We start from the raw sequence: 14,362 nt of genomic DNA, 5'->3' as shown, positions 1-14,362 counted from the left end.
AGGGGGGACCCTCGGCAGAATGGGGGCCAGTGATGGTAACAGCCAGGAACTGTTCTCGGCGTGAACACGGTTCTGCACACTCACGTCTGATGGGATTTCACACATATGTGTGTTTCAAGTAACACGAAAGTCTCCAATTCTCTTCCCACCAAACCCCAAGAAGTATCAACGAAACCAACCCAAACGGGGGGGGGGGGGGATAAAACACGAGCATCACTAAACGTCAGGGGCTCCCCATGCAGGACACTGGCAACCGTGATGCTGTGATGAGGGCGCCAACATTGCCGTCCGCTGAGGGGAAGGTCCCCGAGGCCACGAGGCAGCCTTGTCTGGCCCAGGGAGGGCGCCCCCTGCTTGGTGCGGGGTTGCTCGAGTGGCCAAGGCACAGTGCCAGGGGGCCGGCCTGTGGGATGCACTGGCCTCACCCCCTGCATATGGCCCCTTTCTCTGGGTCCAGGACTGGGCGGCACGTGTGCACAGCCTCTCCTTCCCCTTCCGCTCCTGAGGCTTCTGGACACCCTAGTTTCAGAGCCACGCAGAGGCCGGGCCAGGGGGTTTCTGTGACGCTGATTACCCGGCTCTGCACTGCCTCCCCCGGTTGCGGATGCACAGACAACAGTGCAGCTGTGGGGGACACGTGTGTATTTATTACGACATTCTGAACACAAATGAGGCCGCGCAGACCTGGGCGAGTTCACAACCGGGTGTGGAGTCTGTGAGTCACCAACAGCATGATGTGCGGCCGCCTGGCTCTGCAGCAGCTCTCTAAAGGCTGTGACAAACGTCAGGGGATTCCACGGCGGCTGGCTCTCTGATCACATGCTGCCTCGGTAAGGAAGGAGCCAGGCAGAGATGGCGGAAGCGAGCTACGAGCTTCAGCTTCGAGAGCAGCGGGGCTCTGCCTGGAAGGCCTGACGGAGCTCCGCCGATGTCCGCTTCTACAGACTGAAGGCCACAGCATGTGGGGCTTTGGTCCCGGGACCCCAGCCCATCCCCCACACGCTCTGGCCTTGGGGACCCCCATGCTCACCCCTACTGCCCCAGCCATGGCCTCACTGGCTCACCATCCAGAACACACTTCTGCGACAGGGATGACACAGCCCGGGCAGGAAGGGGTAGCTTGTCTTTTCTAACGCCAGCCCCCAGGGAAGCTGCTTGAGCCATAAGAGACAGTGACAGCAAGGACCTCTGTGTCATCATCTGGTTTGGGGGGGGGGGCAAGCTCCAGCTAATCTGTGGGGGCGGCTGGGCTGCAGGGGGAGATAGCTTCTTCAAGAAGCTTCTTCCAGAAACTATCTCTACTGACAAATCCTACCCTTGCCCTGGGTCCCAACCGCAAATGAGTCCAGAGTCATTAGTGTGCAGGCGAAATGTCGGGCGCAGTGAGGGACTCCGGAGCCTGTCTGTGACACCGGGTTGGGCAAAGTGGGTCCCAGGGAGGAGCTGGCTCCCACACCCCAACCTTCACCCTTGGCTCCCTGCTCCCCAGCTCTGGGCTGTGAGTCTGGGGGCCGGTCGGCTGCACCCCTGACTATGGGCCCTGGGTACAAAAGCTGGGCCCGAGCTAGTGCGAGGGCAGGCTGGGGACACGACGCTTGTGACACGAAGACCCAAGTTAACGCACGTCGCAGAGCCTCGGCCGTTTAACAGCCTGCGGTGGATGTATTTCCTGGTGGCGGCACGACTCGCTTGAACCAAAACAACTTTTCTGCCTGTTTACACATCTGGGTTTCCGAAGCGGCTGCCGGCCCGTCTTCTGGGTACAAATGTGCCCTCCGCCAGGAGGAGGGCGAAGGCAGGGGCCTGTGGGGACACTTGGGGCACTCAGCCCAGCGGGGACCACGAGACGGTTTCTCCAATCAGCCTCACGGAAGGTGCGTTCAGGGACGCACCCTTCCAACACGCCAGGGACCCGGAGGCTCTCTGGAAGGGGAGGGGACTTACAGACAGGCCCACCAAGTCACACGGCCCGGGTCTCGGCTTCGATTTTCTGCTCCCCGTGCAAGCTGTCTGGGTCCTGGAGCTGGGCCACGCTCTGTCGGACGGCGATCTCGGGGCCGCCACCGTATAGGCTGTTCAGGTACATCCAGGTCTCCTCTGAAATCTGCCCGTAGTCAGCTCCTGCAAGGCCCAAGACGGCACCGGGTCAGGGCTGGGCTCGCGCTTGCCCCCCGCCCCCTTAACGAAGCCATGGTCTCAGGCAGTGGGGGCCCCGGGAGGTGCAGGTCCCGAAGGGAAGATGGCCTGGGAGGCTCACCCTGCCTCAGCTGGATGTGGCCGCTTCCTCTGGCCTGTGCGATCCTGCTGTTGTCGATGGGCCCGGGGGGCTCTGGAACAGACACGCGCAGGCTCAGCGCCTCGGGGCCTCTGCAGCAGCAGGAAGAAACCCCAGGCCCCTCCTCTCAACAGGTAAGAGGCATTCTCAAGGCTCGACTCCNGCGGGTGGGGGGGCGGGGGTGCGTTCAGTGTGACGTCCTTCCTGGGGCCGGTGCCCGAGCACCAGATGCTCATTCAGGGAAGTCTGAGAGCCAGAGGGACGAGCAGCATCCCTGGATCTCAGGGACTTGGGGACTAGTTTCAGACCCTGTGGGCAGCAGCTGCCAGGCACTGAGCACACTTCCCAAAACCTCCTGGGATCCTCAAGCACCTGGTCCGGGAGCCGGCCACAGACACAGGGGAAGGAACAGCCCAGGTGAGAGCTGGCAGGANCAATCCCCGTTCTCCATCGGAGCCAAGCCTGATGGCCTCCGGCAACACGAGGGAGACCTCAGAGGTCCCTGGGACCTTGCTGCCTGGTACAGGCTGGATGGCAAGGAGGTCCCTCCTCTCCTCTCCCTGGGGCCTGGCCAGAGCTTATGCCCTGAAAAGGCCAATGTCCCGTTCCCAGAACCCACCGGGCTCAGCCGACAGACCCTGCCGGTCTCCAAGCCCCCGTCTGGGAGCCCAAGCGCGCGGCCCAAGGGGGGTGAGGGCGGCTGCAGGCAGCCAGGGCTTAGGCCCCGCTGGGGCTCTGGGGGCTGCCTGGTAATGGCTTGAAGCCACTTATCCACTAAAACCTAGGACTTAGAGCAAGAGAATGGCTTCATCTGGGCACCACAGGGACGGGGGAACGGGAGGGAAGGGGCAGAGCGACGCGGCTGCTATCCTGCTGCAGCAAGAGGGCCCAGCCCCGGGGCACTGGGTGGTCTGGCCCGGCACTTGGTGGGCGCAGCGCCCCCAGAGCCCGGGCTGGAAGAATACCTGCGCTCTCTGCTGATGCAGGGAGGCGGGCGCTCGCCTACAGGAGCGGCACCCCAAACCTGCTGGGTACGCACAGACCCCAGGCACCCCCTCAGCCACCTCCCGGGGCCCTCCCAGCATATCTGAAGCCCCAGGGCCCTCGCGGAGGGTGAGCGCCAGGCCCGTGCTCCACTCACCATTGTCCTTGCCCTTGACAAAGGCTTCCCACTCCCGGAACCACTGCATGCTGATGCAGTAGATGACACTGGGGGACTCCTCGGCCTGGAAGGCTTTGTTGAGCTGGACCGGCCAGGGGAGCAGAGAGGGGGGTCAGCCGGACAGCCCTGGCACCCCGCCAACCCACACCCTCGACTCTGAGGACAAACCACATACTCCAGGTGGAAGCCGCAGGGCCCCCAGACAAGCTCAGAGGAACAGCCCCCACAGCCCCGCCGCTCCAATCTCTCTGCAAGGACTTTAACCCCTCAGAGACCCCCCACTTCATGACACGACCCTTTGCTCCCTCATTAACGATTCTGATGCGTCATTTTCTCATGGGCGCAGAGCTTAGTGTCCTTTAATGTCTTTCACCCACGTGCCTGCTACTGAACGACGGACAGTCCCCTGTCGCTCTGAACAGCCCTGGTGCGGGTGTGCCCGGGGCTCCGGCCCCCACGCCCGCCTGCCTCTGCTGCACGAGCCCCTTTCCTACACGGGATTGTCCTGGGTCCTGCTTTGCCACTTGATTTTCTCACTTAAGACACTTCTCTGTGTCAGTTGGAAGAGCCCGTGGTTCTCAGTGGGAGGGGGAAGGGACACTGCCAGTGTCAGGTGATAACTTTCACGTCGCTGGTATGGAGCAAGCCAGCGATGCTCACTGTCCCATCACCCGCAGCCCAGCCCCCATGACAAAGAACCATCCAGCCCCGAGCCACAGCGCCCGTGGCTTAACAGCACACCAGGCACTTGGACCCGAGCCTCCTGAACCCGGCCCTCCTGCTGATAAAATCTTAAATTTTTTTTAACCCTCTGGCCACTCTGTTCTCCCCACAGAACGTGTTTTCCAAATAAAAGCCAACTGCAGACGGCCCTTCAGTCCCCAAATCCCCACGTGTCCCCAGCAGAGGCTAGAGGCGCCCTGCCCCCGCCCGCACGCACCTTAATGAAGGTGTCGATCTCAATCCGCCTGCGCTTGGCCAGTGCCTCTATCTCCACCTGGCAGATGGAGCACACGTACAGATGGTTCACAGCAGGGCCGCCCCCAAACCTGCACCCGGGGGGGAGAAGGGAGGAGAGAGAGAGAGAGAGAGAGTGAGCGAGCCTGAGGGAAGCCTTCCAGTAGGCGAGGCAGCAGAACTTGCCAAAGAGCCATTGCTGCCCTCCACGTGCTGCGTTTCTCCTCCTCTGGGGAGGCTCCCTGACCCTGGCTGCCCGGGGCACAGCCCTTCACTTTTCTGTCCCTGTGCGCCGGCCCCACCCCCGCACAGGGCCTGCCCCTGCACAGGTGGGTCACAGATAGATGCTTACTGGCTAAAGGACGGATTCTTGGCTGCTGGCGAGAAGCCATTGTGCCCAAGAGCCCACGCGACCAGACCCTGAGGACGTCAAAGGGAGACAGAAGGCTGTCCCTCTGCAGGCAGGAGGGTGGGCCCCCCGGGATACGGGGACACATCTCCCTGGGGGGCTCCAGCCCACCCACCTGCAACCAGGCGCAGTCCGCACCTGACCCGCCAGCGGACAGGGCAGAGCCTGTCTGCGAGGGGCCTTCCTGGCCCGTGTGAGCGGCGCCAGTCACCACCCAGCCTGCCCACGTGTCTGCAGAGCCACCTGGGCCTGAAGGCCACCTGAGCGGGGCCTGCCCGGAGCCACCCCTCACGGGCTCTCTGTGACAGGGACCAACGCGCCTGCTTTTGCTCCAGCCAGCTTTCTGCCCCTCCTGACCAGAAGCTTNTCCCCCGCCGAGGGCCCGGCCCGGCCAGGAGCAGGCGGCCCTCCCGCAGGAGGCGGCCGGGCACGAACCTGCTGTAGACGTGCTCCCAGACGTTCTGCGGCAACATCACCACCAGGTCGTCGATGTAGTGGTATTTGTTGGGCGGGATGCCTGGGGAGGAAGAGAGGGGGGAGGGAGAGCTGGGGGCTCGGCTGCGGGCCCCCACGCACCCCGACCGCAGGGGAGGCGGCCTCACCTCCGTGGGAGCAGAGAAAGGTGTGGTTGGTGATGGGCCCCGGCTCCGCGAAGGTGTTGAACTTGTTGAGCCACTCGCGAGACACGTAGAACCGCAGCAGGCTGGGCTCCCGCATGGCGGCCAGGGACACCACCTGCTGCCGCTCCCGCACAGCCTCCTCGCTGCTCTTCCTGGGGCAGGGGTGAGGCAGGGCGGGGGCAGGACAGGAGAATTACCGACAGCTGTGCCCGGGCTCACTCCATGCAGGGACGCCAGCCGCACCTGCCAGGGGTGTGTTCAGAGCACCTCCCCCCCCCGCCCCACAATCCCAGCATCTCAGCAGCCCCACCCCTGTCAGAGTTCCCGCCACCATCCCCTCCCACGGGACCACTGAGGAGACCCAAACTCAACTTCCTGGGCCTCCTACTTTCCCGCTGTGGCCGCAGGGCTCTTTCTTCCAGACCGAAACCCCTGCTGCCCGGGCCTAGCACCCTTCCAGGCTCCACCCATCCCCGGACAGAAGCCCCGGCCCACAGGTCACCAGACCCGCCGCCCGCCCCAGGCCCACCTATAGAAGAGGACGTAGGCCTCAGCGTTCTGCACCACCGTCTCATGGACCTCGGTGACGTACTGGTCGTCAAACTCGTACCACTGCCCGTTGATGACGTTCTGGCAGTAAGCGATGTAGTGACCACCTGCGGCGGGAGGGGCGGGCCGTCACGGGCGCCCTACAGGGAGGGGACAGGGAGGGGCAGGGGTGGCCAGACTCACTGCCCGCCGTGCCGTGGTGGCAGATGACAGAGAGAAGGTCGTAGGTGGTGATCTGCGACGTGCACTCCTTGGCAAGGAATGGACGCAGGTCAAGTCCCTCGAGGGGGAAGGAGACGTGGCTGCTGATTTTGAACGAATACATGACCTCGTGCCGAAAGCGCTTCAGGTGGATGCACAGTATCTGGGGGGACCGGGGGCAGGTGTCGGTGCCTCCAGGCGGGGCCAGCCAGGGCCCTGTGAGCCCTGGCAACCAGGCGGGGTCTCAGGGCTGGGCTCCGGGAAACCCACTAGCCCACTGTTCAGTCCACTCGGGTCTTGCCATCCAGGCGAAAACAAGGAATGGAGCAGCTAGAGCCTTCCAGAGGTCCAGGCAGGTGGACGGGTCACTCCCACTGAGCCCCCGGAACACAGGGAAGAGCCCCGCGTGGGAGCTGAGCTGCTCCCCACAAGGCAGAGCAGAGGCCCACGAGATGGCAGGGCCACGCCGATGGCACTGGCTGCCGACACCGGCGTCCCCAACGTGTGCTGGGCACGGCCCTGAGCTCCCACACCTCGGGCATCGCTCCTCCCTGCTCCAGGCTTCGGTCGAGCCCCTTCCTGCCTCAGAGCTTTGCCCACCTGCTCCTTCCCCACTCTTCCCCCACGAGGCTGACACAATCCCCACGCTCAGGGCCCATTCAGACCCACTCCCTCAGAAAGCCCACCCCGACGGGGACACTATGGCAGACACATCCCTCCCCGCATACCCGCCTTCCCCAGGGTGGCACCCTCCACCCCATGCCCGCCTTGCAGCTCAGGGCAGGAGGAGCTGAGGGAGGCACCAAGTCACCTGCCAGCAGACCCCTCCCAGCAGGGGACTCCCCCCTCCAAAGTAGCCAACTCCCCCCGCCCTGGGCTTCTTCAGGAAGGAAGCAGGTTCGGGGGGGTGGGGGGGGCGCGGGGACTGCCCCACTCACCTCGGGCAGCCGCAGGACCTTACAGTACTTCACCCCGTTCCGCAGCCTGGCAAGGAGAACGGGTGAGAAGCGGTGAGCGTCCCAGTGTGGGGGCAGAGGGGCGCCCTCCTGACAGGGTCATATCCGTGAGGTCAGAGTCAAACTCCCTGGGAGAGCCCGGCAAGTACGCGGAACACAGATGGACACAGGGGTCAGGAGGGGAAGCTGGGGAGAGGCCCCGGAACACACACACTTACTTTTTACACCGTTCACAGCTGTACATGTTGTCACCTAGAGCAGTAAATGCAGACAACGGTTAGCGGGGACAGGAAATGGGAGCAGAAGTGGACGTAATGATTTGTGCTGGTGAAACACGACCCGATAGGCTGCCTGCAAGAGACTCACTTCAGCGTTAAGGGCACACAGGCTGGGAGAGAGGGATGAAAGGAGACGGTCCCTGCAAATGGGAACCAAGAGAGCACAGGTGGCTATACAGATACACAGGCCTTCAGTCAAAATCTGTTACGAGAGATGGAGAGGGTCACTGTGTAGTGATAAAGGGGTTAATTCAAAAAGAGGAGATAAATTATTGTAAAAGTACACATCCAACCCCACAGGACTTAAATACATGAGGTGAATATTAACACGACTGTAGGGAGTTAAGAGTCAGCAACCCAGTAACAGTTGGGACTTTAACACCCTACTTTCAACACTGGGCAGATCACTCAGACAGAAAATTAATAAGGGCACCAGACCTGAAGGACTTCAGACCAAATGGACCTAACAGACATAGACAGAACATTCCATCCAACAGCACCAGAATATACCTTCTCAAGTGCACACGGCACATTCTCCGGGACAGATCCTTGGCTGGGCACAGAGCAAACTTGAACAAATCTGAGAGGATGGATATACTGCCTGGTGTCTTTTCCAACCACAGTGGTATGAAATTAGAAACCGTTACCAGGAGGAAAACTATAAAATTCACAAATATGTGGACTTCCAACAACATATTCCTCAACAACTGATGGGTCAAAGAAAAATTCAAAAGGGAAAAGTATCTCAAAATAAATGAAAATGAAAATATAACAGACCACCATGTACGGGATGCAGCAAAAGCAGTTCTAAGAGGGAATTTCATAGCAATCAATGCCAACATTAAGAAAACAAATAGATCGCAAACAACCTGACTACCTCTCGACGAATCAGAAAATGAAAAATACACTAAGCCCAAACTTGGCAGAAGGGAGAAAACGAGAGAGGTTAGAGAAGAAATAAGTGAAACAGAAAAAAAATAATAGAAAAAAAATCAGGGAAACTAAGAGTCAGTTTTCAGGAACAGTAAAATAGAAAACGCCTTTAGCTAGATCAGCAAAAACAAAGATGTCTAAAAAGGAAAAGAGGAGGTAAGGAGGTAAGACTGTTTGCATGCAGATGACATGATCTTACACGTCGGAACACTGAAAGCTCCCCCAAAACTGTTAGTGCTTACAAATGAATTCAGTAAAGTTGCAGCGCATAAAATCCACATACAAAAATCAGCAGCATTCCCGTATCCTGGCCATGAAATATCTGAATGAGAAATCAAGAAAACAATCCCATTTACAATTGTGTCAAGGATGATAAAACACATAGGAATAATTTTAACCAAGACTCATACACAGAAACCGCATGGGGTTGATGAGAGACGCCGACAAGATGGCCGTGAGCTCACAGAAGATACAGCTACTGGCCTCTGCCCCAGGTTCCTGGCTCACCCTTCCTAAGGTCCTCGTACTTTCCTAAGTGGTAAGAGCACTAGAAGCATCATTTGTTCTGATTATTTGGTCTTTGACCCTTTGACCCCACTTCTTGACAGGCTCCTAAGTCCCTCGGAATTTCCTAGGTGATGGTGGTGACCTTTATCCTAACAAGGTGACTCTGGATGGCTCCGGGATTAGGGCTGGCCACCAGAAAGACGGAGCCATGATTAGAAGTTTGGAATTTTCAGGGGCGCCTGGGTGGCTCAGTCGGTGAAGTGGCCAACTTCAGCTCGGGTCATGATCTCAGGGTCCGAGGGTTCGCGCCCCGCGTCGGACTCTGTGCTGACAGCTCAGAGTCTGGGGCCTGCCTCGGATCTGTGTCTCCCTCAATCTTTATCCCTCTCCTGCTTATGCTCTGTCACTCTCTGTCTCTCAAATAAACGTTAAAAAATTTAAACAATAAAAGAAGTTTGGAATTTTCAGCCCCACCTGTGTCCTACAGAGAAGAGAGGGCCTGGAAATGGAGTGTATGACTGATCGTGCCTGCATGAGGAAGTCTCCATAAACATCCCAAAGGCATGGGGCTTGGCCACCTTCCAAGTTGGCGAACGTGTGGAGACCAAGGGAAAGTAGCGAGCTCTGCCCTTATTGGTACCGAGTATCTTGTCTTGCCCTGTGGACCTCTGCCATCTGGCTCCTCCTGAGTTAATTTTTTTTTTTTTAACATTTATTTATTTTTGAGAGAGAGCAAGAGAGCGAGGGAGGGGCAGAGAGAGAGAGAGAGGGATACACAGAATCTGAAGCAGGCTCCAGGCTCCAAACTGTCAGCACAGAACCCAACACGGGGCTCGAACTCATGGACCACAAGATCGTGACCTGAGCCGAAGTCAAACACTTAACCAATGGAGCCCCCCAGGCACCCCTGAATGACATCCTTTTATGATAAACCAGTCATTTTAAGTAATGGCTCTAGCAAAGTAATCAAACCCAAGGAGAAAGGGTTGGAACCTTTCATCTACAGCCAGTCGGTCAGAAGCACAAGTGATAGCCGGGACCTGTGACGTTGAGGAGGGAAAGTCTCACAGGACTGAGTCTTTGACCTCTGGGATCCGATGCTCCAGGCAGTGTCAGGACTGAGGTGAATTCTCAATACCCAGCTGGTGTCACATAACTGCTTGGCGGGGGAAGAGCACCATGCGTCTGGTGTCAGGAGGGTAGTAAGGGTGACAGAGGGAGATTGAGTTGTTCCTACATGATGACCAAATCAATGCGAAGACACCCTGCACTCGTGGATCAGAATACTAGATATTGTCAAAACGTCCACCCTACCCAAAGCCGTATATAGATTCAATGCAATCCCTATCAAAAGCCCGGTCACCTTTTTCACAGAAATAGAACAAAACAATCCTAAAATTCATTATGGAATTACAAAAGATCCCGAATGGCCAAAACAATCTTGAGCAAGAACAAAGCTGGAGGCGTCCCAAGTCCTGATTTCAAACTACACTATGAACCAAGAGCAATCAGAAGGGTATGGCACTGGCATAAAAAGACACATGGGCTGATAAGCAGAATTGGGGACCCAGAAATAAACCCGCGCACACACGGGCAACTACTGTGTGACAATGGAGCCAAGAACACTTGATGAAGGAAAGATAGTCATTTCAGTAAATGGCATTGGGGAAACTGGACATTCACACGTGTGAAGGAGTGAATGAGGCTGGACCCATATCTCATACCACACACAGAAAGTACCCTGAAATGGATTAAAGTCTTAATATGTGACCCAAAACCATGAAACTCCTAGAAGAAAACATAGGGGAAACGCTCCTATGTTTTCATGGCTGGTCTTGGCCATGACCTTTGGATAGGACACCCAAAGCACAAGCAACAAAAGCAAAAATAAACAAGTGGGCCGACAGCAAACTCAAAAGCTCTTCGCAACACAAGAAACAATTTGCAAAATAAAGAAGCGGCCTATAGGACGGGAGAAAACAGTTGGAGACCACGTATCAGGTGAGGGGTTACTATCCAAGATACGTAAGTAATTCACACAGATAGCAAAAACAAAATAAAATAAAACCCCAGATAACCTGTGTACAAAGGGGCAGAGGACCTAAATAGACATTTTTTCCAAAGACCACAGACAAATGGCCAACAGGTCTGTGAAAAGAGGCTCAACGTCACTCACCCCAGGGAAATGCAGATCCACCCCCGTGGTGCAGTATCGCCTCACCCCTGCTAGAATAGCTCCCCTCCAAAAGAGATTTTGCAAAATGAGATACAAAATTTTGGCAAGGACGTGGAGGGGGGGGAATCCCTCGTGCACCACAGATGGGAACGGGAACTGGCGTGGCCACCGTGGAAAACAGTGTGGAGGTTCCTCAACAAATTAAATGGCGCTACCCTAGGATCCGACCATCCTACGTGTAGGTATTTATCCGAAGGAAATGAAATCAGTCTGGAAGAGACAGAGGCGCACCCCTGCTCACCGCAACACTATTCCCAACAGCCAAGGGGCAGAAGCAAACCCCACACAGCCACTGAGAGAGGAACTGGGAAACAAGAGGTAGCCTCTAGACGGACTATTACTCAGCTCTAAAAAGGAAGGAAATGCTGCCACCTGCCACAACACGGATGAACTGTGGGGAACATCATGTTAAGTGAAATGAGCCCGTCACAGGAAGACAAATACCATCTGATCTTACTTAGATGAGGGCCCTTGAGTCACCAAGTTCATGGAGACAGAAAGAATGATCAGCGCCAGGGCTATGGGACAGGGGAGAAGAGACAGTTGTCATTCAAGGGGTAGAGTTTCCTCTCTGCAGGATAAAAAGGTTCCAGAGATTGGTTACAGGACAATATGAACACAGGGAATGCTACTGACCTGTACACTTAAAAATGGCTAAGATGGGGGAGGGGGGGTGTCTGGGTCCGTTAAGTGACTGACTTGGGCTCGGGTCACGCATGCTCTCACAGCTTGTGGGTTTGCGCCCTGTGTCAAGCTCTGTGCTGACAGCTCAGAACCGGCGGCCTGCCTCGGATTCTGTGTCTCTGCCTCTCTTTGTCCCTCCCCAGCTCTCTCTCTCTCAAAAATAAATACATGATCTCTTTCCGCCATCTTTGAACCCNAAACTTAAAAAATGGTTAAGATGGTAAATTTTATGTTATGTGTATTTTACCACAACTAAGTTGTTTGGTTTTTTTAAGAGAAAGAGCTTTCCCAAAGGTAAGATGCCAAGCACTCGATGGAAAAATGGGAAAAGGACAGGAAGAGGAAATTTCAAAATAGGAAATACAAACAGCCAATACACTTATGGAAACTCTCCGAGCTCAGCGACAACCAAGGAAATGTAAAATACAAGCACAGTTACCATTTTTGTGCACCAAACTGTTAAAGAAAACCCAGTGAAGAAAACCCCAAGGGGGCAGGGCTGGGAGAACGCAGGCAGCGGGGGAGGGGTGCTAGCTGACAGTGAGTTCCAGAAACCAGCCATATGCTGACCCAGCCGGCCCGGTCCGCTCACCTTTCAGCTCGTCGGCAGCGAAGAAGGCAGCAAGGCAGTCTTCCAGGGTGACGACCGGCCCCCAAAACCAGCTGGGGGTGCAGGACACCACAAACCTACGGAGACAGAAAAGGGGTGGCGGGGTGCTGCCAGGGCCTGGGCCAGACTGACACCTGGGGGCACCTTGGTGGGTGGGTGGAAGGGCAGAGGTCTGGCAGCAAACACTCGGGACCCCCGGCCAGCAGCCCCGTGTCCTTGGGGACAATGACAAGACTCCTCTCTGAGCCTTGTCTTCTCACGTGCGAAGGGGCCCCGATCCCACCGGCCTGTCGTCTGGGCAGGGACGGGCACCTGATGCCAGGTGGGTGTAAAGCGGGCCTCACGCCACATGGCAAGGGCTCTGGAAAGCTGCCCCTACTCTCCCTGCGGGGTCAGGCCTGCTCTCCGGCTGCCGCCCTCCTTTCTAGATGCCACCTGGTGACTCCCCTGTCGCCCCCCGCTTTCAGATCCACGGGCCCCCTGCAACCCAGGCCACCCCCACGTGGCTGAGGAAGCGCCCCGCCCCACTCAGCCAACCCCTGTGCAGCCTCCAGCTTCCAGGGCCCTTCAGGACTCTGCCCTTGGCCTTGCTGTGCTGTTCACGGCCTGCTGCCTGCCGGGGCCGGGGCGGTCCCGTGTCTCCAGCAGGCGGGAAGGCGGGGTACCTCCGGATATACTCCACAATGAAGGCGAGCCAGCCCTGGGCGGTGTAGCCGTCCCCGCAGGCGCCCGGCTTGGCTGGCACATTCTGGTAGATGGCCGAGTGCAGCTTGGCCAGGTCCTCCTTGCCGGGAATGGGCAGCGACAGGTCCTGGAACGTCTCCACCGTGGTGGACACCTGTGGGCGGAAGGTCGGCCTGGGCCTCCACCCCCGGGGCCTGCCCGCCCGGAAGAAGCACAAGCCACAGCCCGAGCCCCAGCCACCCCCCAACGGCAGGCGTGGGCCGGGGGGTCTGCTCCCCAGTCCCTGGACACGGGAGCCGCCCCTACAGAAAGGCGGGGAACGTCACAGGGAGAACCCCCCTCCCGCCCCTGACCTGCGGGAGGAGCACCAGGGCCACCGCAGGCTGGCACGCGGCTCGCCCACCCCCAGGGCACTCACGCGGTCGCAGGTGAGACACTGCACGAGGCTGAGGACGGAGCCGTCGAAGATGTCGGAGATGACGCTGCGGTAGCGCTGTTCCTTCCGCCTCCGGCTGCTGGCGCTCAGCACCTGGGCTGGGGGCACAGCACGGGACTAGGCCCAGCCCCTCCGGCCTGTCTGGGGCAAGGGGCGGTGCTGGGGCTTGCTAGGCCGGGACTTGGGGGGGCGTCCTACGTGCATCACGTGGTGGGGTTCACAGTTCCCTGCCCAGCGCCTCGGGCACTGTGAGACAGGCGCCCCCACTGGCACCCCGGTGGCATTAGGAGGGCTCGGAGACGCCAACTCCGCGCACCCAAGGCCACCCATGGCACGGCCTGCACCCCGGCCCCGGGCTGCGCGTGCGGACGCCCTGTGGCCCAGCCCCCCCGCCCAATCCTGCCAACCTTTCTTGAGCACGTACGACGGCCCCATCCTCACGGGGCTCGCCCGAGGAGGGCTGCCCGCCAGCTTGGCATGGCCCTCGTGGTGGCGCACGGGGCTGCAGGGGCGGGAGGTGCTGCGCATGTGGGCCTNCGCGCCGGCTCCGGGGCCTGGTCAGGAAGAGGACCCGCCAGCACCTCCCAGGGACCGAGCTGGCGCCTGCCACGCCTCCTCTACCTGTGCCCGCCCGGCCTCCACCAAACCCACAGAACGCCCGTCCTCACTCCGGTTTCCAGCAGAGGCGCAGGGCTGAGTGAACCCGCACCTGCTACGCGGCCGGCCCCGCACCTGAGGCTCTGGGGGTGGGACCCCCGGGGGTGGGAGAGGCCAGCGGGCCAGCGCACCTCGGGGGTGCCGGGCAAAGCAGGCCAGGGTCCCCGCGCGGCTGTCTGGCACCTGGGCTCCGGCGGGGGCTGGGGGA

The 14,362-nt window shown here is 58.7% G+C and overlaps 1 protein-coding gene across 1 annotated transcript in view; it reads right to left on the bottom strand.

Moving 5' to 3' along the window:
• Window positions 1–627: 627 nt before the first annotated feature.
• The window catches only part of USP20 (ubiquitin specific peptidase 20), a 32,603-nt gene continuing 18,868 nt past the window's right edge, over window positions 628–14,362 (bottom strand). Inside the window, 15 exon segments of the mRNA XM_077768379.1 lie at window positions 628–2,121; window positions 2,258–2,329; window positions 3,417–3,519; window positions 4,378–4,486; window positions 5,239–5,320; window positions 5,406–5,575; window positions 5,953–6,079; window positions 6,156–6,336; window positions 7,112–7,157; window positions 7,348–7,381; window positions 12,360–12,454; window positions 13,043–13,215; window positions 13,480–13,595; window positions 13,905–14,206; window positions 14,338–14,362. The exon segment at window positions 14,338–14,362 is cut by the window's right edge and continues 280 nt beyond it. Of these exon segments, the coding sequence (XP_077624505.1) occupies window positions 1,961–2,121; window positions 2,258–2,329; window positions 3,417–3,519; window positions 4,378–4,486; window positions 5,239–5,320; window positions 5,406–5,575; window positions 5,953–6,079; window positions 6,156–6,336; window positions 7,112–7,157; window positions 7,348–7,381; window positions 12,360–12,454; window positions 13,043–13,215; window positions 13,480–13,595; window positions 13,905–14,206; window positions 14,338–14,362 (1,796 nt within the window). The 3' untranslated portion in view covers window positions 628–1,960.

This window comes from Crocuta crocuta, unplaced genomic scaffold, assembly GCF_008692635.1.
Source record: "Crocuta crocuta isolate KB4526 unplaced genomic scaffold, BGI_CrCroc_1.0 scaffold35, whole genome shotgun sequence".
NCBI lineage: Eukaryota > Metazoa > Chordata > Mammalia > Carnivora > Hyaenidae > Crocuta > Crocuta crocuta.
This window is presented reverse-complemented; position numbering and strand designations above follow the sequence as displayed.